Source organism: Athene noctua, chromosome 23 (assembly GCF_965140245.1).
Source record: "Athene noctua chromosome 23, bAthNoc1.hap1.1, whole genome shotgun sequence".
Lineage (NCBI taxonomy): Eukaryota > Metazoa > Chordata > Aves > Strigiformes > Strigidae > Athene > Athene noctua.
The window spans coordinates 4,813,641-4,827,702 of record NC_134059.1 but is presented as its reverse complement, the minus strand read 5'-3'; the positions used below and the strand labels follow the sequence as shown (position 1 = coordinate 4,827,702).

Here is a 14,062-nt window from a genome sequence, read left to right as displayed (position 1 = left end):
GAGGGAACCCACCAAGCGCAGCCCCTTACCTCTGACAGAGACCCGCTTGGGCAGGATGGTGACAGAGCCCTCGGCCACCTCCTCCAGGTGCAGGACTGGGGAGATTTTAGAGCCCCAGCTGTCTGAGCCCATCCAGATGAAGTGTCCTGTCTGATTTGCCCTCTTGGCCGCCTCCAGAACCCTTCTGTGGAGAGAAGCAACAGGCGCTGGCACTCGCTGGCACCACAGGGCCAGGCACTGGCTTCGTGTCCAGCCCTAGAAAAGCAGGGACGCTGGCAAGGGGCAGGGCTCAGCCCCGTCAGCACCTCCCACACTCGGTCGGCACCAGGCACCACGCATGACCTGGTGAATATGGATACACGAGAGCAAACCATGCTGCTCAGCTCCTGCACCCTCCGTCCTCCCCAGCCCAGGCACACAGGTGGCTTCTCCCACCTCATTTGCATATTTGCTGACTGGTAATTGAATTTCCCCCTTAATTACCCAACATTAGGAAAAAAAAAAATCAGGTTATGCCGCAGCAGGCAGGAAAAGCAGCAGCGCTGGAGAATGTGCGTGTGCTCTCAGGTCTCATCGGCATTGCAAGCCATGAGAGAGAGCCAGTGCAGCCAGTGCCCAGGCTAGAGCTCAACTGGGCTCTGCTGGGCTCAACTGGGCAGCTGAGCAGCAGTGGGGAGCTGGACATACCATCCATCCTGCTGAGCATCCCTCATCGTGGCCAGACACTCAGGCCCACACGCTTGCATGTTCCACCAGTGCCAGCCAGTCCAGAAAATCTCAGTAGGTGGATGGGAGCTTCCCTGGATCTGACTCTCCCGGCTCTTTTTCCCCAGGGCTTGCTGTTCCCTCAGGGGCTTGTGTGGGTCCCCAGCCCCATGGGAGCAGGGCCCAGGGCAGCTTTGTCTCCCCATCTCCCCATGCAGCAAGGAGGCAGGGTTGTACCTCAGCCCTCACCATCAGGAGCTGATCATTTCAAGTCCAGATGGTGTCTGAAATGTGTAATAAGGGGGAAAAAAAAAAAAAAAAAAAAAACCCAAGATACAAATTGAGCCGAAAGTGGAGACAAGACAGGAAGACGTGGACGTGCTCTGGGAGCCGCAGGGCCAGCAGGCAGCGGGGGGGCCGTGCCGGCTGCTCTGTGCTCAGCCCAGGTTGCCCTGAGCTCCGGGTGCATCCCGCCGCAGGGAGATCAGCAAAGCCACGTCCTGCTCCCAGCACAAGCAGCATCCCCAGCTGCCCGGTGGCAGCATCTCCCCGGGACACATTCCTGTGAGATCCATCGGAGCCAGGCAGAAATTTGAGCAACATCTATCCACGGAGTGTCTTGCTCAGCTGCACGGCCCCACACATTTTGGGAGAGGCCACACATCATCTTCCAGGTTCCGCAGCCCAGGCTGACATGAGGGTTGGGATCACGGCAGTCTCCATGCCCTGGCTAAACCCACGCTTACCCAGCGTGAGGTGGGTGTGCGTAAAGCACCGTTCATGGGATGTAATCCTATTTGGATGGGTAAATGTTTACAAACCCGTTAATGGGGCTTGCCATTTACACAGCGAGGTAAATCCCCCGTTTCTCACCACACACCCGCGTAAATGTCAGGTTTGCAGACATTTCTATTAAGGAAGGAAAAAAGAAACTCAGAACGTTTGCACATCTGATGTAAACTGATTTAAAATCGCAGTTTACCCACATTTACATAATGTTTGCTGATTAATAAATTAGATACTTAGGAAATCAGGGGTAGTTCCATGTGAATCATTCTGCTCCATAAACAACAGGAGCTGCACGACATGGCTTCGCCTGCAGAGCAGCTCATCACCTCGAGGCATGGCTGTGTCCCCAGCCCCGCCCGGCAGGCAAGGCAGCAATGGGGGGGTCCCCAAAAGGCCCCCCTGGACCCATCCCTCTTCCACGCTGGGGGCTGAGGCTGCACAGCAAAGAGCAAAGCAGAAACGGTGCCTGGATCCTGCCACGGCCGGTGCTCAGCGAGGCCCCACGCCAGGGCTGAGCCAGCCCGTGAGCGGCGTGAAACAGCCGGCCTCGTGACAGCAGGGGTTTCCAAAGCCAGCAGAAAACGGAATTTTCCTCCTTTGAGCTCTGTCTTGCTGTGGTTTGATGGCAGCAATGTGCCAGGCGGCCACTCTGAAGTCAGCTCTGGTGGGTCCCTGCTGCAGACACGTCCGTCCCACGCTGCAAGGTGCATCCTCTCCCCATGCCAGACACATCTGTGCCATGCTGCAAAGGCAGCTACACAAGCACATCTGCTCCACGTTGCAGACGCATCTACACCACGTTGCAGACGCATCTACACACTGCAGGCACGGTCAGCTCCTGTTGCAGTACCCAGCTCCTGCCACGAGCACCCTGCATCCCACAGCCCGGCAGCAGCACGAGTAGAGCACATGTTGGGCTCGGTGTGGGTGCCCTGAAGTACATTCCCCCACCAGCCTCCCCTCCCAGCCAGGCTGGCCCCTCCGCACCTGATATCGTCTTCATTAGCGAAGATGATGACGGCCCGCGCATGGGAGGTCTCCAGGAGGCGGCGGATGATCTTGTCGAACTCTCCCGGCTTGGGCTCCCGCGGGATCTTGACAGACTGGGCCACGCACACCCCACCTGCGGCAGAGAGAGCCCCAGCACTGAGACACCCCTGCCAGTCTCCATCCCCTGGGGGCAGCCCCTCAACCCCACAACAGGGTCTCCCCAGCTCACCTGCACCCCAGCCACAGCGAGGGGGCTCAGCGCCGTGCCATCTCCGTAGCCCACTGCCCCCAGACCCCCCTTCCCACCACCCAGCTCCCCAGGACAGACACTCAAGCTCTCCCTTTACGCCTCCACTCCCAGGTCGCTGCCTTCACCTCTCCTCTCCCTCACAGCTCAGTCCTCCTGCACCACCTTCCCTCCCACCCTGCAGCTCCTCTCCACCTTCCACCCACTCCTCTTAGTACCTGTCATTCCACATCACACCCCAGGCCCCTGACAGACACACGGTCCCACCCCAGAGGCTTGGAGAGGGTTTTCCAGCCAGCTCCAAGCACCAGCCCCTCACCAGCCCAGGATGGGGTTTTTCAAAGGGCTCTGCTTGTGCAGTGGTCAAATACTGGCAAAAAAGGCCCATGGGAAGAGATGATGGGCTGCAGCCCCAGAAAGAGCCCTTCACCCCTGAGACAGCAGCCTGGCCCTGCAAAGGGTTTTATTCCCATCCCTGCGGCACCAGCTGAGCTCCCAACTCAGTCTTCCACGGGGCGATTGAAAAAGCAGCTAATTAAAATTAAAAGCAACAAGGGGAAGCTGGCAATTGGAAGAGTCCCCACACATGGCTGCTGGGCTCCCAGCCTCCAGCTCTGAAAAGCCAGAGCTCTCCTGCTCCTGCATTTTTGCACATGCCAATAAAAAGAGAGATGGGAGAGAAAATTAAACATTTCGGGACCTTCTGGATGTAATTGATGGTCTCAATTTGCATAGTAAATGACACGGCTGATACCTCGTCTGCCACTAAAAGATCCCAGCTTAAGCAAAGGTCAGAGTAATTAGCACATGGTGGCAGGAAGAGATTTCCCAGCTTAGGCCTCTGGAGAGGAGCAGGGGGAGGATGGGATGGGGACAGACATCGAGGCAGATGCCTCGGGGATGGGATGGTTTGCTCCTTCCCTCAGGGCTGGAGGAAAAGATGGAGTAATTTGGCCCTTGCAGCCAAACAACAGGGGGGGGGTGGGTGGCTGAAGGGTCCTGAGCAAGGGAGGTTTCAGGGATGGGGATGACAGCATCCCCCAGTGAATACCCAAGGGCCAGGGTAGCATCGCCTGCCCCTGGCCCCATGCAGCCCAGGGTTTGGGTTGGGTTTTTTTTCCCCTATGGTAAGAAATTGGGCCAATTTGCTGTTTGTTTCCCATATGGGGAGCCAGATGGATGGAGAGGAGGGAGTTGGATAAACAGACTCCCGGACAGACAGATCAGCCAGGCGAGACGGGCAGCAGCAGGCAGCGCCGGCAGGGTGGGCACGTCCCTGCCTGGGGGGCATTTGGCCCCAGTCACTGCCGAGCCCCTGGCCAGGCCAGGGTGGCACCGGCTGTGCCACCAGAGACTACGGCTCCGGCTAAGGAGCTGGTGCAGCTTAATTACAGTTTCCATGGCAATAAAAGGAGAAAAATCCAACAAAAGCAGCAGTTTGCAAACACGAGAACCTTCCAAAAGCCCCAGTGCAGAGTCGGGCAGGTGTGTGCACACGGGAGTGACAGCTCAGGGCTGGCAGAAGTGCACTTCCCAGCACGGCCAGAGCAAACCCAGCTTCCAGACTTCCCTGGGACAGCATCAAGGCTTTACACTGGGGTCCTCCATGAGTATTTTATTCCTCTCACCCCAAGCAGCAGCTTTGAGCATCCCATGGCACTTGCAGAGGCAGCAAGTGGCTCTGGGGGAACTTATGGCAGGGACAATCTTCTTGTATCCATAGGAAGGGGTGGGGGGGCAGAGGAGATGGGCCCATAAATAAATCAGAAAAGAGACTAAATCGATGGCAATTCAGAAATGACCAAGTTACTCGGCAGCTCCATTAAATCAAACTAATGAGGAATGTAACAAAGAAAGGATCTGGGCAATTAGGACATAATGAGGACCTTATTAATGCAGTGGCTGGAGAGCATGGAGCATGTGAGGGGGAACGTGGCCAGGCCAATGGGGTGGGAAAGCGGGGATGGGGAACCCCAAAAAGTGGCTGGATGCTGGGAGAAAACTGTCCCAAGGATGGACACGGATGTCTGAAACCCCTGGCTGCACCGCCTGGGCCCTGCAGTTTACTAAAGCTCATCAGAGCTCTCCAAGCTTAAACCCAGCCCAGGTAAAAGGCCCCGGAGGGTCTGGGAGCCCCACGTTCCCGCAGCGCCCTCCTCCAGCCCACGCACTGATGCAAACACCACTTAATGTTTTTAATCTTCTTAATTAATGAAATCTGCTTAATAATGAAAAAAAGAGGTCAAGAGGGTCAGGGGGAGGTGGCTGGGGTGGGCAGAGCTGTGCGTTTCGGGGCAGCCCTGCTCACCTCCAGCAGCCCAGGCTCTCAGCGCCTGCATTATTCATGGCCCCTGGGCGCCGCAGCGGGAAGGGGAATTTGCCAAGCGATGCTCCTGCTGTCTTCGCACAAAAATCTATTTAGTCAAAACACTCCTTTAAAGCAAGAAATCAAAGCGAGAAGGCGGCAGCGATGGGGAAGAGGCGGCTGCTCTCCCTCCTTTGGTGGGACAGTGCAGCATCGATCCCAGACTTGGGCCAGGGTCCGGCTCTGGGAGAGGGTAGGTGAGGAATGGGGATGTCTTTCCCCCTCCAGCTTTGGGAAAGGACCGAAGAGGAGCAGGGATAGTGGAGAAAGCCTCCAGGAGCAGCATCCCACAGCTGGAGACAGGCGGATGATTTAAGGATGCTCAGACACAAGATCCCATGTGTGCCATCCCTATGGATAGCAGCGCAGGATTCAGGGCTTTTACAGAAAGAAACAGCCTCAAAAACCCCAATTTGGACCCATTCCCAAACCTCCCACAGGCTCAGGCAGCAACCAGGTACCCGGAACTGCAGCCCCAGGGTCCAGGAGCACCCAAAGCTGCTTTTGGCTCCTGGCCTGAGCCCCCGCAGCAGTGGCAGCCTGGTCCCATGGTGGCAGAGCCAACAGCTTTGCAAGGAGGCTGCTGGGAAGAGCCAAGGATGAAATATTCAGCAGCCCACAGCCGGGGAAGCAGAGAGTGACAGGGAGAGTCAAATGGTGGGGACACAATTACAGGAGGTGGCCAGGTGTGCCCGGTGCTGCCACTTGCAGCCCTTCCTCTGCCGCCTGCCAGAGCTCACCACAACGAGCCCACTCCGGTTAATAAGCAGCGGTTGTCCCATCCCACCCAGGCGGGTCACAACGCAGACGCTGGTCAGGCCAAGAGGGAAAATCTCCTGTGCAAAACCAGGATGTGCAGTGAGAGCGGCTCTGCAAAGGGAAGGGTTTGCTGTGGGGCTCATCCTCCAGCCAACAACCCACCCCCCTGCCAGCAGAGCCAGGGCAGCGGGGACGTGTCTGCACCCGAGTTCCACCTTGGCCCCGGGGGCAACACTGCAGCGGTCTGCACCCAGTGTCACCCAACAGCCCCATGCACCCATCCCAGCTGTGTTAAGCTTGCCTGTGGCTGTATCACCCCCACTTGGGGCAGGGCAAAGCCCTCCAGGAGCAGACCACTGCCTGCACCATCCTCAAGCCCTTGGCCCTGTCCCTCCTGCCAGCGTCACCCCCAGCCCGGGGGGGCTCTCAGCCTCCGCCGGCATCCCCGCAGCTCCGCCAGCTGCTCGCCGGGAGCCTCGGGGACTCTCCTCATTATGGTGGGGTTAACGTGTGTTGTCAAACACGGGTCAGGGTTTAATCTCCACCATTATGGACTCGGTGGGAGCGCAGCTGCTCCGGGAAGCACGACGCTGAAGTGCCCTCTTGATTGCAGGTAGATAATAAGCTTTTGCTGTCGCTAACATACACCATCAATCAGGGAACGCTCTGCAGGGGCTCCCCACAGAGCCGGCGGCTGCCAAGAGCTGGGCGAGCGTGGGCCTGGCTCAACCACGCTTCAAACAGCAAAGTGAACGTCCCCCCCACCGTGACGTGCTCCCTGGGCACCCCGAGGAGGGGATGGGGCTCTGCACAGCGGCCTTTGGCGAGCAGCACCTGCGCAGCTCCCCTGCATGCTCCTGGCCTCCCCTTCCTAACCCCAGCCATTTAAATGAGATTCCCAAGTCGAGGCTTAATTGGCAAGTGGCAGGCTGCTCCCCTGCCCCGGGATTCATTATTCACATCACTTCAAAGCCTCCAGGAATCGACTCATTAGAGGAGAAGCCAGCAGGGACAGGGCTCTGTGCCCTGGTGGAGGCAAAGCTCCTGCGCCATCATGGGACTGGTCCGCTTTGGTCTAACTACAGAGCACAAGATACCCTGCACAGGGCAAGGACTTGCATCATCCATCCATCCATCCATCCATGCACCCATCCATCCATCCATCCACCCTCAACACTGCAGCAACAAGTGGTTTTGCAATCTGAGGAAGGCTGCCTACATCCCATGGGTACCCGCACACAAGCTGGGCTGGGGAGAGCAGTGTGATGGGGAAACGGCCCCGCACCACGGCACGAGCCAAGGTAAAATGCCAGCACCAGTGAGTACTCTGGGTCCCAACACACGCGGCTGAAATCTCTCCTTCACTGTGGTGGAGCCCTAATGACAGCAACACCTAAATTATCTGGCATGGAGGCTGCTCCGCTACCAGCTTGGGTGTGCCTGGGGACACCAACCTGTCTTTGTCACCCAAAACCAGCCCCAACGTGTCCCCCGGTGCAGCCAGATCTCAGCTCGTAACCTCCTGTGCTTCACTGCAAGGTGGGCATCTTATCCCTTCCCTCCTGGGAACGCAAAGTCCCCCAGACCCCCACATTTTTGCAGTCTGGTCCCACTTCGGGGGTGGCAGGTCCCTCCTCGTGTGTCCTGGACCCTGCATCACACATCCCCATCACTGGAGGCTCCTGGCACTCGCCGCCTGCCTCGTCCCTGAAACCGGCTCAAATGCTGCTCTTCAGCGTTTTAAAATCTCATCAGACATTATGAATCTGAGCAATTTGAGCCTGCTTTTCAACTGCCTGCATTGCTGGGATAAATCAATAATTAATGAATTTGCAATGGGGAAAAGAAGGGGAAAAAGCAAGTCTTCAGCTCAAAACTAGGGCCCTGGCCAGGACACTAGGGAGCAGAAAATTCAGGTTTTTCATGTAAGTAAAACCATCACTGTCTGTGTCCGCGGGAAGGATCTTCTGTTACAGACCTAATCAGGGACTTGGGTGAATCAAGCCCCCCAGCACCTGTAGCCCCCCTCCAGGTGAGGGCTACGTCTTCTTCCCCCTCACCCTGCTCCAGCCTGGAGCCGGGAGGAGCCAGGAGATGCTGGGATTTCTGGGGAGGTTTATAGCAAGATGTTGCAGTCTTTCCCCCACCTGCTGCTCTGCAAAAGGAGCATCACACTGCAGTCAGAGGCTAAAGTTTATTCTCTGCAGCAGAGATCCCCACCCATCACATTACTCCAGGAGCCAGGGCTTGAATTGATAGACAAGTCCTGAAAGCAAAGACAGTTTTTCCCTTCATTTATCATAATAATTTATCTCATCCCTCTTAACCCAAGCCCACATCGTGGAAAACACCCCCACGCTGCTTTCACCGATCCCCCAGGGCTGCGTCTCCCATCTCACTCCATCTCAGACTGGACCTCACTGGGAGCTCCCTGGAGCCACCAGCATCTGCCTGGCACGACCCAGCCCAGGTTGCCAGCCCTCGGGCAGCCTCCAACACACACTGAAAATATTAAAGAGCAAGATATTAACTCGGGCTGCCTCCAAAGCCCAGGTTTGGGCTGCGAGCCAGAGCCCGCATGCCAGCCCCGACCACAACTAATAGCTGCTCTTTGCCCGGCCCTGCTCGCTTCCCTCCCCGCTTCCACCACACAAAGGGAGCTCTGCGAGACCTGAAAAAAAGGAGTGGAGTTAAGAGGTGAGGGCAGTGATCCCAGTAGCCCCAGGCAGCTCTAGCTCTCCCCAGTCCCAGCCTGACAGACACTTGGCACCCACCAGCCAACAGCTGGAGGGCAGGGAAGGTTGCAGTAACTTCAGGCTGTATTGGGGTACATGGTGTTGACTAGCAAAAAGAAAAGAAGCAGCAGGGGAAAGGAAATAGGAAAATCACCCAGAAAATGTGGTTTCTTCCCCTGAGGATCCTGCAAGAGTTTCAGGACCCAAAGTGGTGACAGCAGCAGAGCCTGGGTGGCCAGACCTGTCCCTCCGGCTGCTCCATCCAACACAAGGAGTTGCTGCATCCAGTAAGAGCTGGGGCTAATTTTTGATGATAAGATGATAGAGACCAGCACAGAAACTCAGGTGATGGGTATAACCATGATTTTGGCTTGTAGGTGACAGGGATCCTTCCTGAGCCACCCTCAGGAAAAGGAAAGGACCTCTCAGAGATGCCCCAAAGGGGACAGAGATGCCACCATCCTTGGTGTTATCAGCCAGAAAACACCTGCAGGAAAATTCACCCAAAACCCAGCCTTCCCGCAGAGCAGGGACCCTTCAGGCTCTCAGCATTGTGCCACAAAAAAAAAACCCGTCCAGCTTTTTGCTGGCTGCTGAATGGAAGGATTTGGCTGGGAAGCTGAGACACCGGCAGCAAATAACAGCCCTCGGGTGAGCCACGGTAATTGAGTGCTGACTGCACAAGAACAGCCGTCCTGGGGGATGAAAGGGAGCTGGATGGCCAGCCCACTCTGCACCACCGCTCATCACACCTCGCGGTCACGGGGCTGAAGGTCACTCACCTGAACTCCTGCATGCTTTGCTGGGGGGTGCAACTCAGGGGCAGGTACCCACCAGCATCACCCTCCCGGCATCCACGGGACCCAGAACAACAGCACTCCCCAAGGCCAGCAAATAACCAGGATTAGAGGATTGCATATACAGATCTGCCATAAAGTCATATTCTGTGTTTGCTTATGCCTTAAGACTTGGGAAGCAGCTTTTTGGGGGTGACATTCTGATGCATCAACCAAAAGTAATGAACCCGGCTAAAACCAGAAAGAGACAGCTATGAATGTCACATGGGGATGAAAAAATGCATCACAAATATATATCAGCCTCTTAACTAAAAATACAGAAAACTCAGCGAAGGATAAAACAATAGAGGGGGGAAATGACAGTGTAAAATTGATCCAGACACATGACTAAGGAGTCTTGCGTTTGGCTGGAAATATTACCCTCTTCACAAAACCGAGCACTGCACATTACGACGCATGGCATAACATGCTGCGCTCACCAGCTAAATTACATAAACATAAATCTAATACTTCATCTCCAAGAGCTCGGTGACAGCGGAGATGTCAAGGAACGCAGAGCCGAAGGGCTGCGGATGCGTCTGTCCCTCCGCTGAAACGATGTCACAAATCAGGGTCAGGGGGAGATGGGGACACTGGGGACACCCCGCTGCTGGCCCTGCTTGCACCTTGGTGCCAAGGTGTGAATGCAGCCGACACCCACTGCAATTGTGAGATGCTTTGGGGGAGCAGGGTGTTTTGGGGGAGCACTTAAAAACGGCCAGAGAAAATTCATCCTTTGCAGATATAACATCTCTGCAACGCTAGCACTCAAAAAATCACCACTCGAGTGAATAAGGACTATCCAGCCATTGGTGCAACCACCAGCAATCGCCAGGGGCCAACTGCATAATTGCCAGAGTAATTGCAATGTATAAGATATAATGGCCCACCCAGGTCAGTCTGTCTCAGTAGCCCAGGGCCAGCCCCGGCTGAAAAAATAACCTGTCCCCAGAGTGAGTTTCTTCTCCCCTCCACAGCAGAGGGGGTCGGTTTGTGCCTTGAGCAGAAATGCTTTCCATTGCGATGGCAAAGGCTTTAACACGAGGCTTTGCTAAAAATTGAAACTGAAGGTCAAGTTGATAATGCATCAGAAAGCAAACAGCTTGAATGCTAACTGCTAACTACAGCAATGAGCATTATTGCCTGATGGAAATAAAAACTGACTCTGAAGACTCAGGCTTGGCATGAAAAATGAAGCGGAGAGCTCTTCGGGAGAGGAGCAGGGAGACGCTCACCCTGATCCCGGGGTCGGGTGAGAAACCCGCCCTGGGCAGAGCCAGCGCTGCCACTCTCTGACCCATGTGGGCAGGGGCTGGCCCTTTCCCCCGGCATAAATACCCCAGCAGGGGTAAACTCCACCACTTGACAGACTGCTGGAAAACCCTCGGCAGAGGCCAGATCCTCAACCGAGAGCCCGTTGACATCACTTCGACAGGCTGGAGGCACCTTGAAGCAGCAATAAATCGCAGGCCCCTTTATGCTGCCAGAGGAGCGCAAATGAGAGTCAGGCATATACAAACAGGCTATAAAAGAGGAGACGGATCCTTCACCCATTCCCAGTGGCTCTGCACTGGCGTAAAGATATTTAGTGTCAGCAGAGCCGTTTTTATTGGGGGAAGACAAAAAGGTGAAGCAGGCACAGCCCTGGCTCTTCGTCCCATCTTGCAGTCACCACCACAGGGGGCAAGGCTGGGGTATTTTCTAATTTAAATAAAAAAAAAAATAATTAAAAAAAAAAAGCAGCATGTTCTTGGTCCAACCATACCGTTATTCCTGGCTGCAGAGCTATCTTCCAAGGGCAAAGCAGCGTGGCCGACCCCTGGCGCTCCCTCCCCAGGGAGATGCTTTAGGGAGCAGCTCAGAACCCACCCAGGCACCCAGGTGAGAGCCACTGCCCCGGGGCTCTGTGCTCGAGCTGATATACAGTGGCTCTTATAAATAAACGTATTCCTGCAGCACAAGCAGGGAAGCAGCGTTACTGCTGATAACGCACGGGCTGCACTTATGCCGCTGTTATACCGCAATTACAGTGGAATTATGCTTTTTGATAACTAAATTATCACTAATGCACATAATCGTTGGGTTATGTGGATACACAAATTACAGGACTGCCTCAGCCCCAGATTAATACGCGTGCATTTCTACTCCATGTACACTCGTTTACTCTGCAATTACGCTGTCATATCATTAACCATCTGGTTACAGGAATTCGCAGGAACCACAGGTATCTCAAAAGAAGTGCTCGTGCTGCAGTGGGACCACCAGTCATGACAACTGTTCCTTACTGGTGCTTAATGGAGGAGGAACGTGGGTTCAAACCGTGCCTGTGCACCAACCCATTTCTCCTGGCCACGTGCAACCGGCACCCGGAACCTCCCCCCCGGAGCAGTGGCCACAAAAAGGGCAGCAGAGCATCCTCCGGCTGTGCTTGCTGCAGGGGAAGGGCACAACAGGGCCAGGCATGGGCTAACAAAGCTGCTTAACCCAGTACTGCTGCCACCTCCCCGTGTCACCCAGCGGTGCCATCAGCCCTGCTCTGGGCACCCTGTGGGGCAGGACCCGACAGCCCAAGGCAGGCAAGAAAACTCTTTTATTTTTAGGGTGGAAAAATGCTGAAGATAATGCAAAAATCCCCCCCCCCGCCCCCAAAGGCTGTTTTTCCTTATTCCTCTCATAGTCAGATGAGCATCTCATTATCATCGCTAGCCAGATGGGGCTGCTGTTCGCATTTACAAACCCGGGTAGGGCTAGTGGCAAAGCTGGTGACAGAGCCACAAACCCAGCCCTTTGCCCACAGCCCTGCAGCCCTTTCACAGGGCACCCCATCCCACGGGGTACCCCCTCCAGCACCCCCCTAACCTGCCGGGCACCACACACACCCGACAGCACCTCTGCCTCTGCAGATGGATGGATCCCCCTCAGCCACTCGTCGTCACACGCAGCTGCGTGCAGACACAACCCCAGCTCAGCACAGGCACCCCAGCACCGCTCCCACCCATGTCCCATCACAGGGCACCCAGGCAGCACGCCCCACGCCCAAGCCGTACAACAGGCATCGCACCCGCCTCCTCCAAAGCATCCCTACACGCTTCTCCTTGCAAAACTGCAGCCCCGTGAAAATATTTTGCTTTTCAAGTTAAAATCCTGAAGAGCAGTTTCCAGGTTGAATCCCCAGATGGGTTTCTCTGCATATTAAAAGCACAGCCGGTTCCCAGTGCCAGGGCGCGCGCGCGAGACAGAATTAACGCTGTTCCTATTTATAGGGCTTTGATTAGGAGCTCGTCACCTAGAAGTTTTTATTCCCTTTATCCATTTATAAGGCCATAACACAGTTTGACTAGCTCCAGATAGGCTGGTGTCCCACCGATTTTGCCAGAACTTAATGTGCCATTCAGATACAGTTAAGCCAGTAATAGGCAGCAGTCTGTGCTCTGCGGGGTTTTAACTGCCTTGGAAAACACTCTTTAGCTCCCGTCTCACCCCATGCACGCTTTGCTGCAGAGGTGAAGCGATGCCGGAGCCAGGAGGGACCCCAGTGCTGTGTCAGTCCCACCATGGGGTCTCAGGGTGGCTCTGGGCTCGTGGTAATAGCACCCACAACAGCCCCACCCGGCGTCCTCACCATCCCAGCCAGTGTCGGGATTGATGCTCGGCCACCAGCGGGTACCCAGGAGCTCCTCTGCCGCTCCCGAGGCTTCTAATCCCTGCTAAGCATCCCAGCGCTCCCATCAGCAAAATGCTTTCTGGCTCCAGACAAATCCTCCCAAAGAGTTTTGCTGAGCATGGACTTTCCGCTTGTCCAAAGCCTATAGACAAGTTAAAGCACCTGCCCTCGGGGATAATTCCACTAAAATTGGGCAAAGCGCATGTTAGTGCCAACTTTATTTTCTGTTAAAACCTGGGAGTATTTGTAAAAGCCTTTTCTTCTGGAACATGCCCAGCACCATGGCTCAGCTGCAGAGGGAGGAGGTTAGCCCAGCTCAGCGGATCTGGGGTCTCCCGGTGAGCGGGGAATGGGATCTCGAGATGCTTTCCAAAAGGAGGCGGCAGCAATAAACCCACCTGCCCTGCGGAGCGGAGGCAGCTTGGGATTGCTGGTCCCGATCCTGGCTGGAGACTTTGGATCCTTACCGGCCACCACGTTGCCCCTGCAATCAGCAGGGCTGCCCCAAAACCCACCCCACTCTGGGGTTGTCCCCCAAACTGTGCCACCCATCCCTGCTCATGCACCACTGAGACATCCCAGCTCAGGCCAAGAAGCCCAACCAGACGCATCCCTTCGTGCCCATCCATCGCCTTTTCTCCTCCGGCCCCAGCTGCTCCAAAGCCCACACCGAGCTCCCATCCCAGGAGAAACCCACTCACCATCCTCCCTGGACTTCTGGATGAAGGCCTCCACACCGCTTTCACCATAGCTGCCCTCAGAGGCCAAGGTGGAGACATAATTCCACTTGAGGGCTTTGACAATGTCCACCATGGCTTGGGCCTGGTAGGTGTCGGACGGGACGACGCGGGAGAAGAAGTCGTAGCGGCTGTTGTCGCTCAGGTCTGGCGCGGTGGAGGCGTAGCTTATCTGGGGGATCTGGGATGGAGAAAGACAAAGCGTCAGGAGAAAGAGGTTATCTCCACCCCACCA

The 14,062-nt window shown here is 55.7% G+C and overlaps 1 protein-coding gene across 1 annotated transcript in view; it reads right to left on the bottom strand.

Annotated features, from left to right (window-relative positions):
* The window catches only part of GRM4 (glutamate metabotropic receptor 4), a 51,171-nt gene that overhangs the window by 18,836 nt on the left and 18,273 nt on the right, over positions 1–14,062 (bottom strand). The window contains exons 3-5 of the mRNA XM_074925768.1: positions 13,792–14,008; positions 2,482–2,617; positions 30–184 (exon numbers count right to left, since the gene is read on the bottom strand). Coding sequence (XP_074781869.1) covers positions 30–184; positions 2,482–2,617; positions 13,792–14,008 — 508 coding nt within the window. The remainder of the gene's footprint in view (positions 1–29; positions 185–2,481; positions 2,618–13,791; positions 14,009–14,062) is intronic.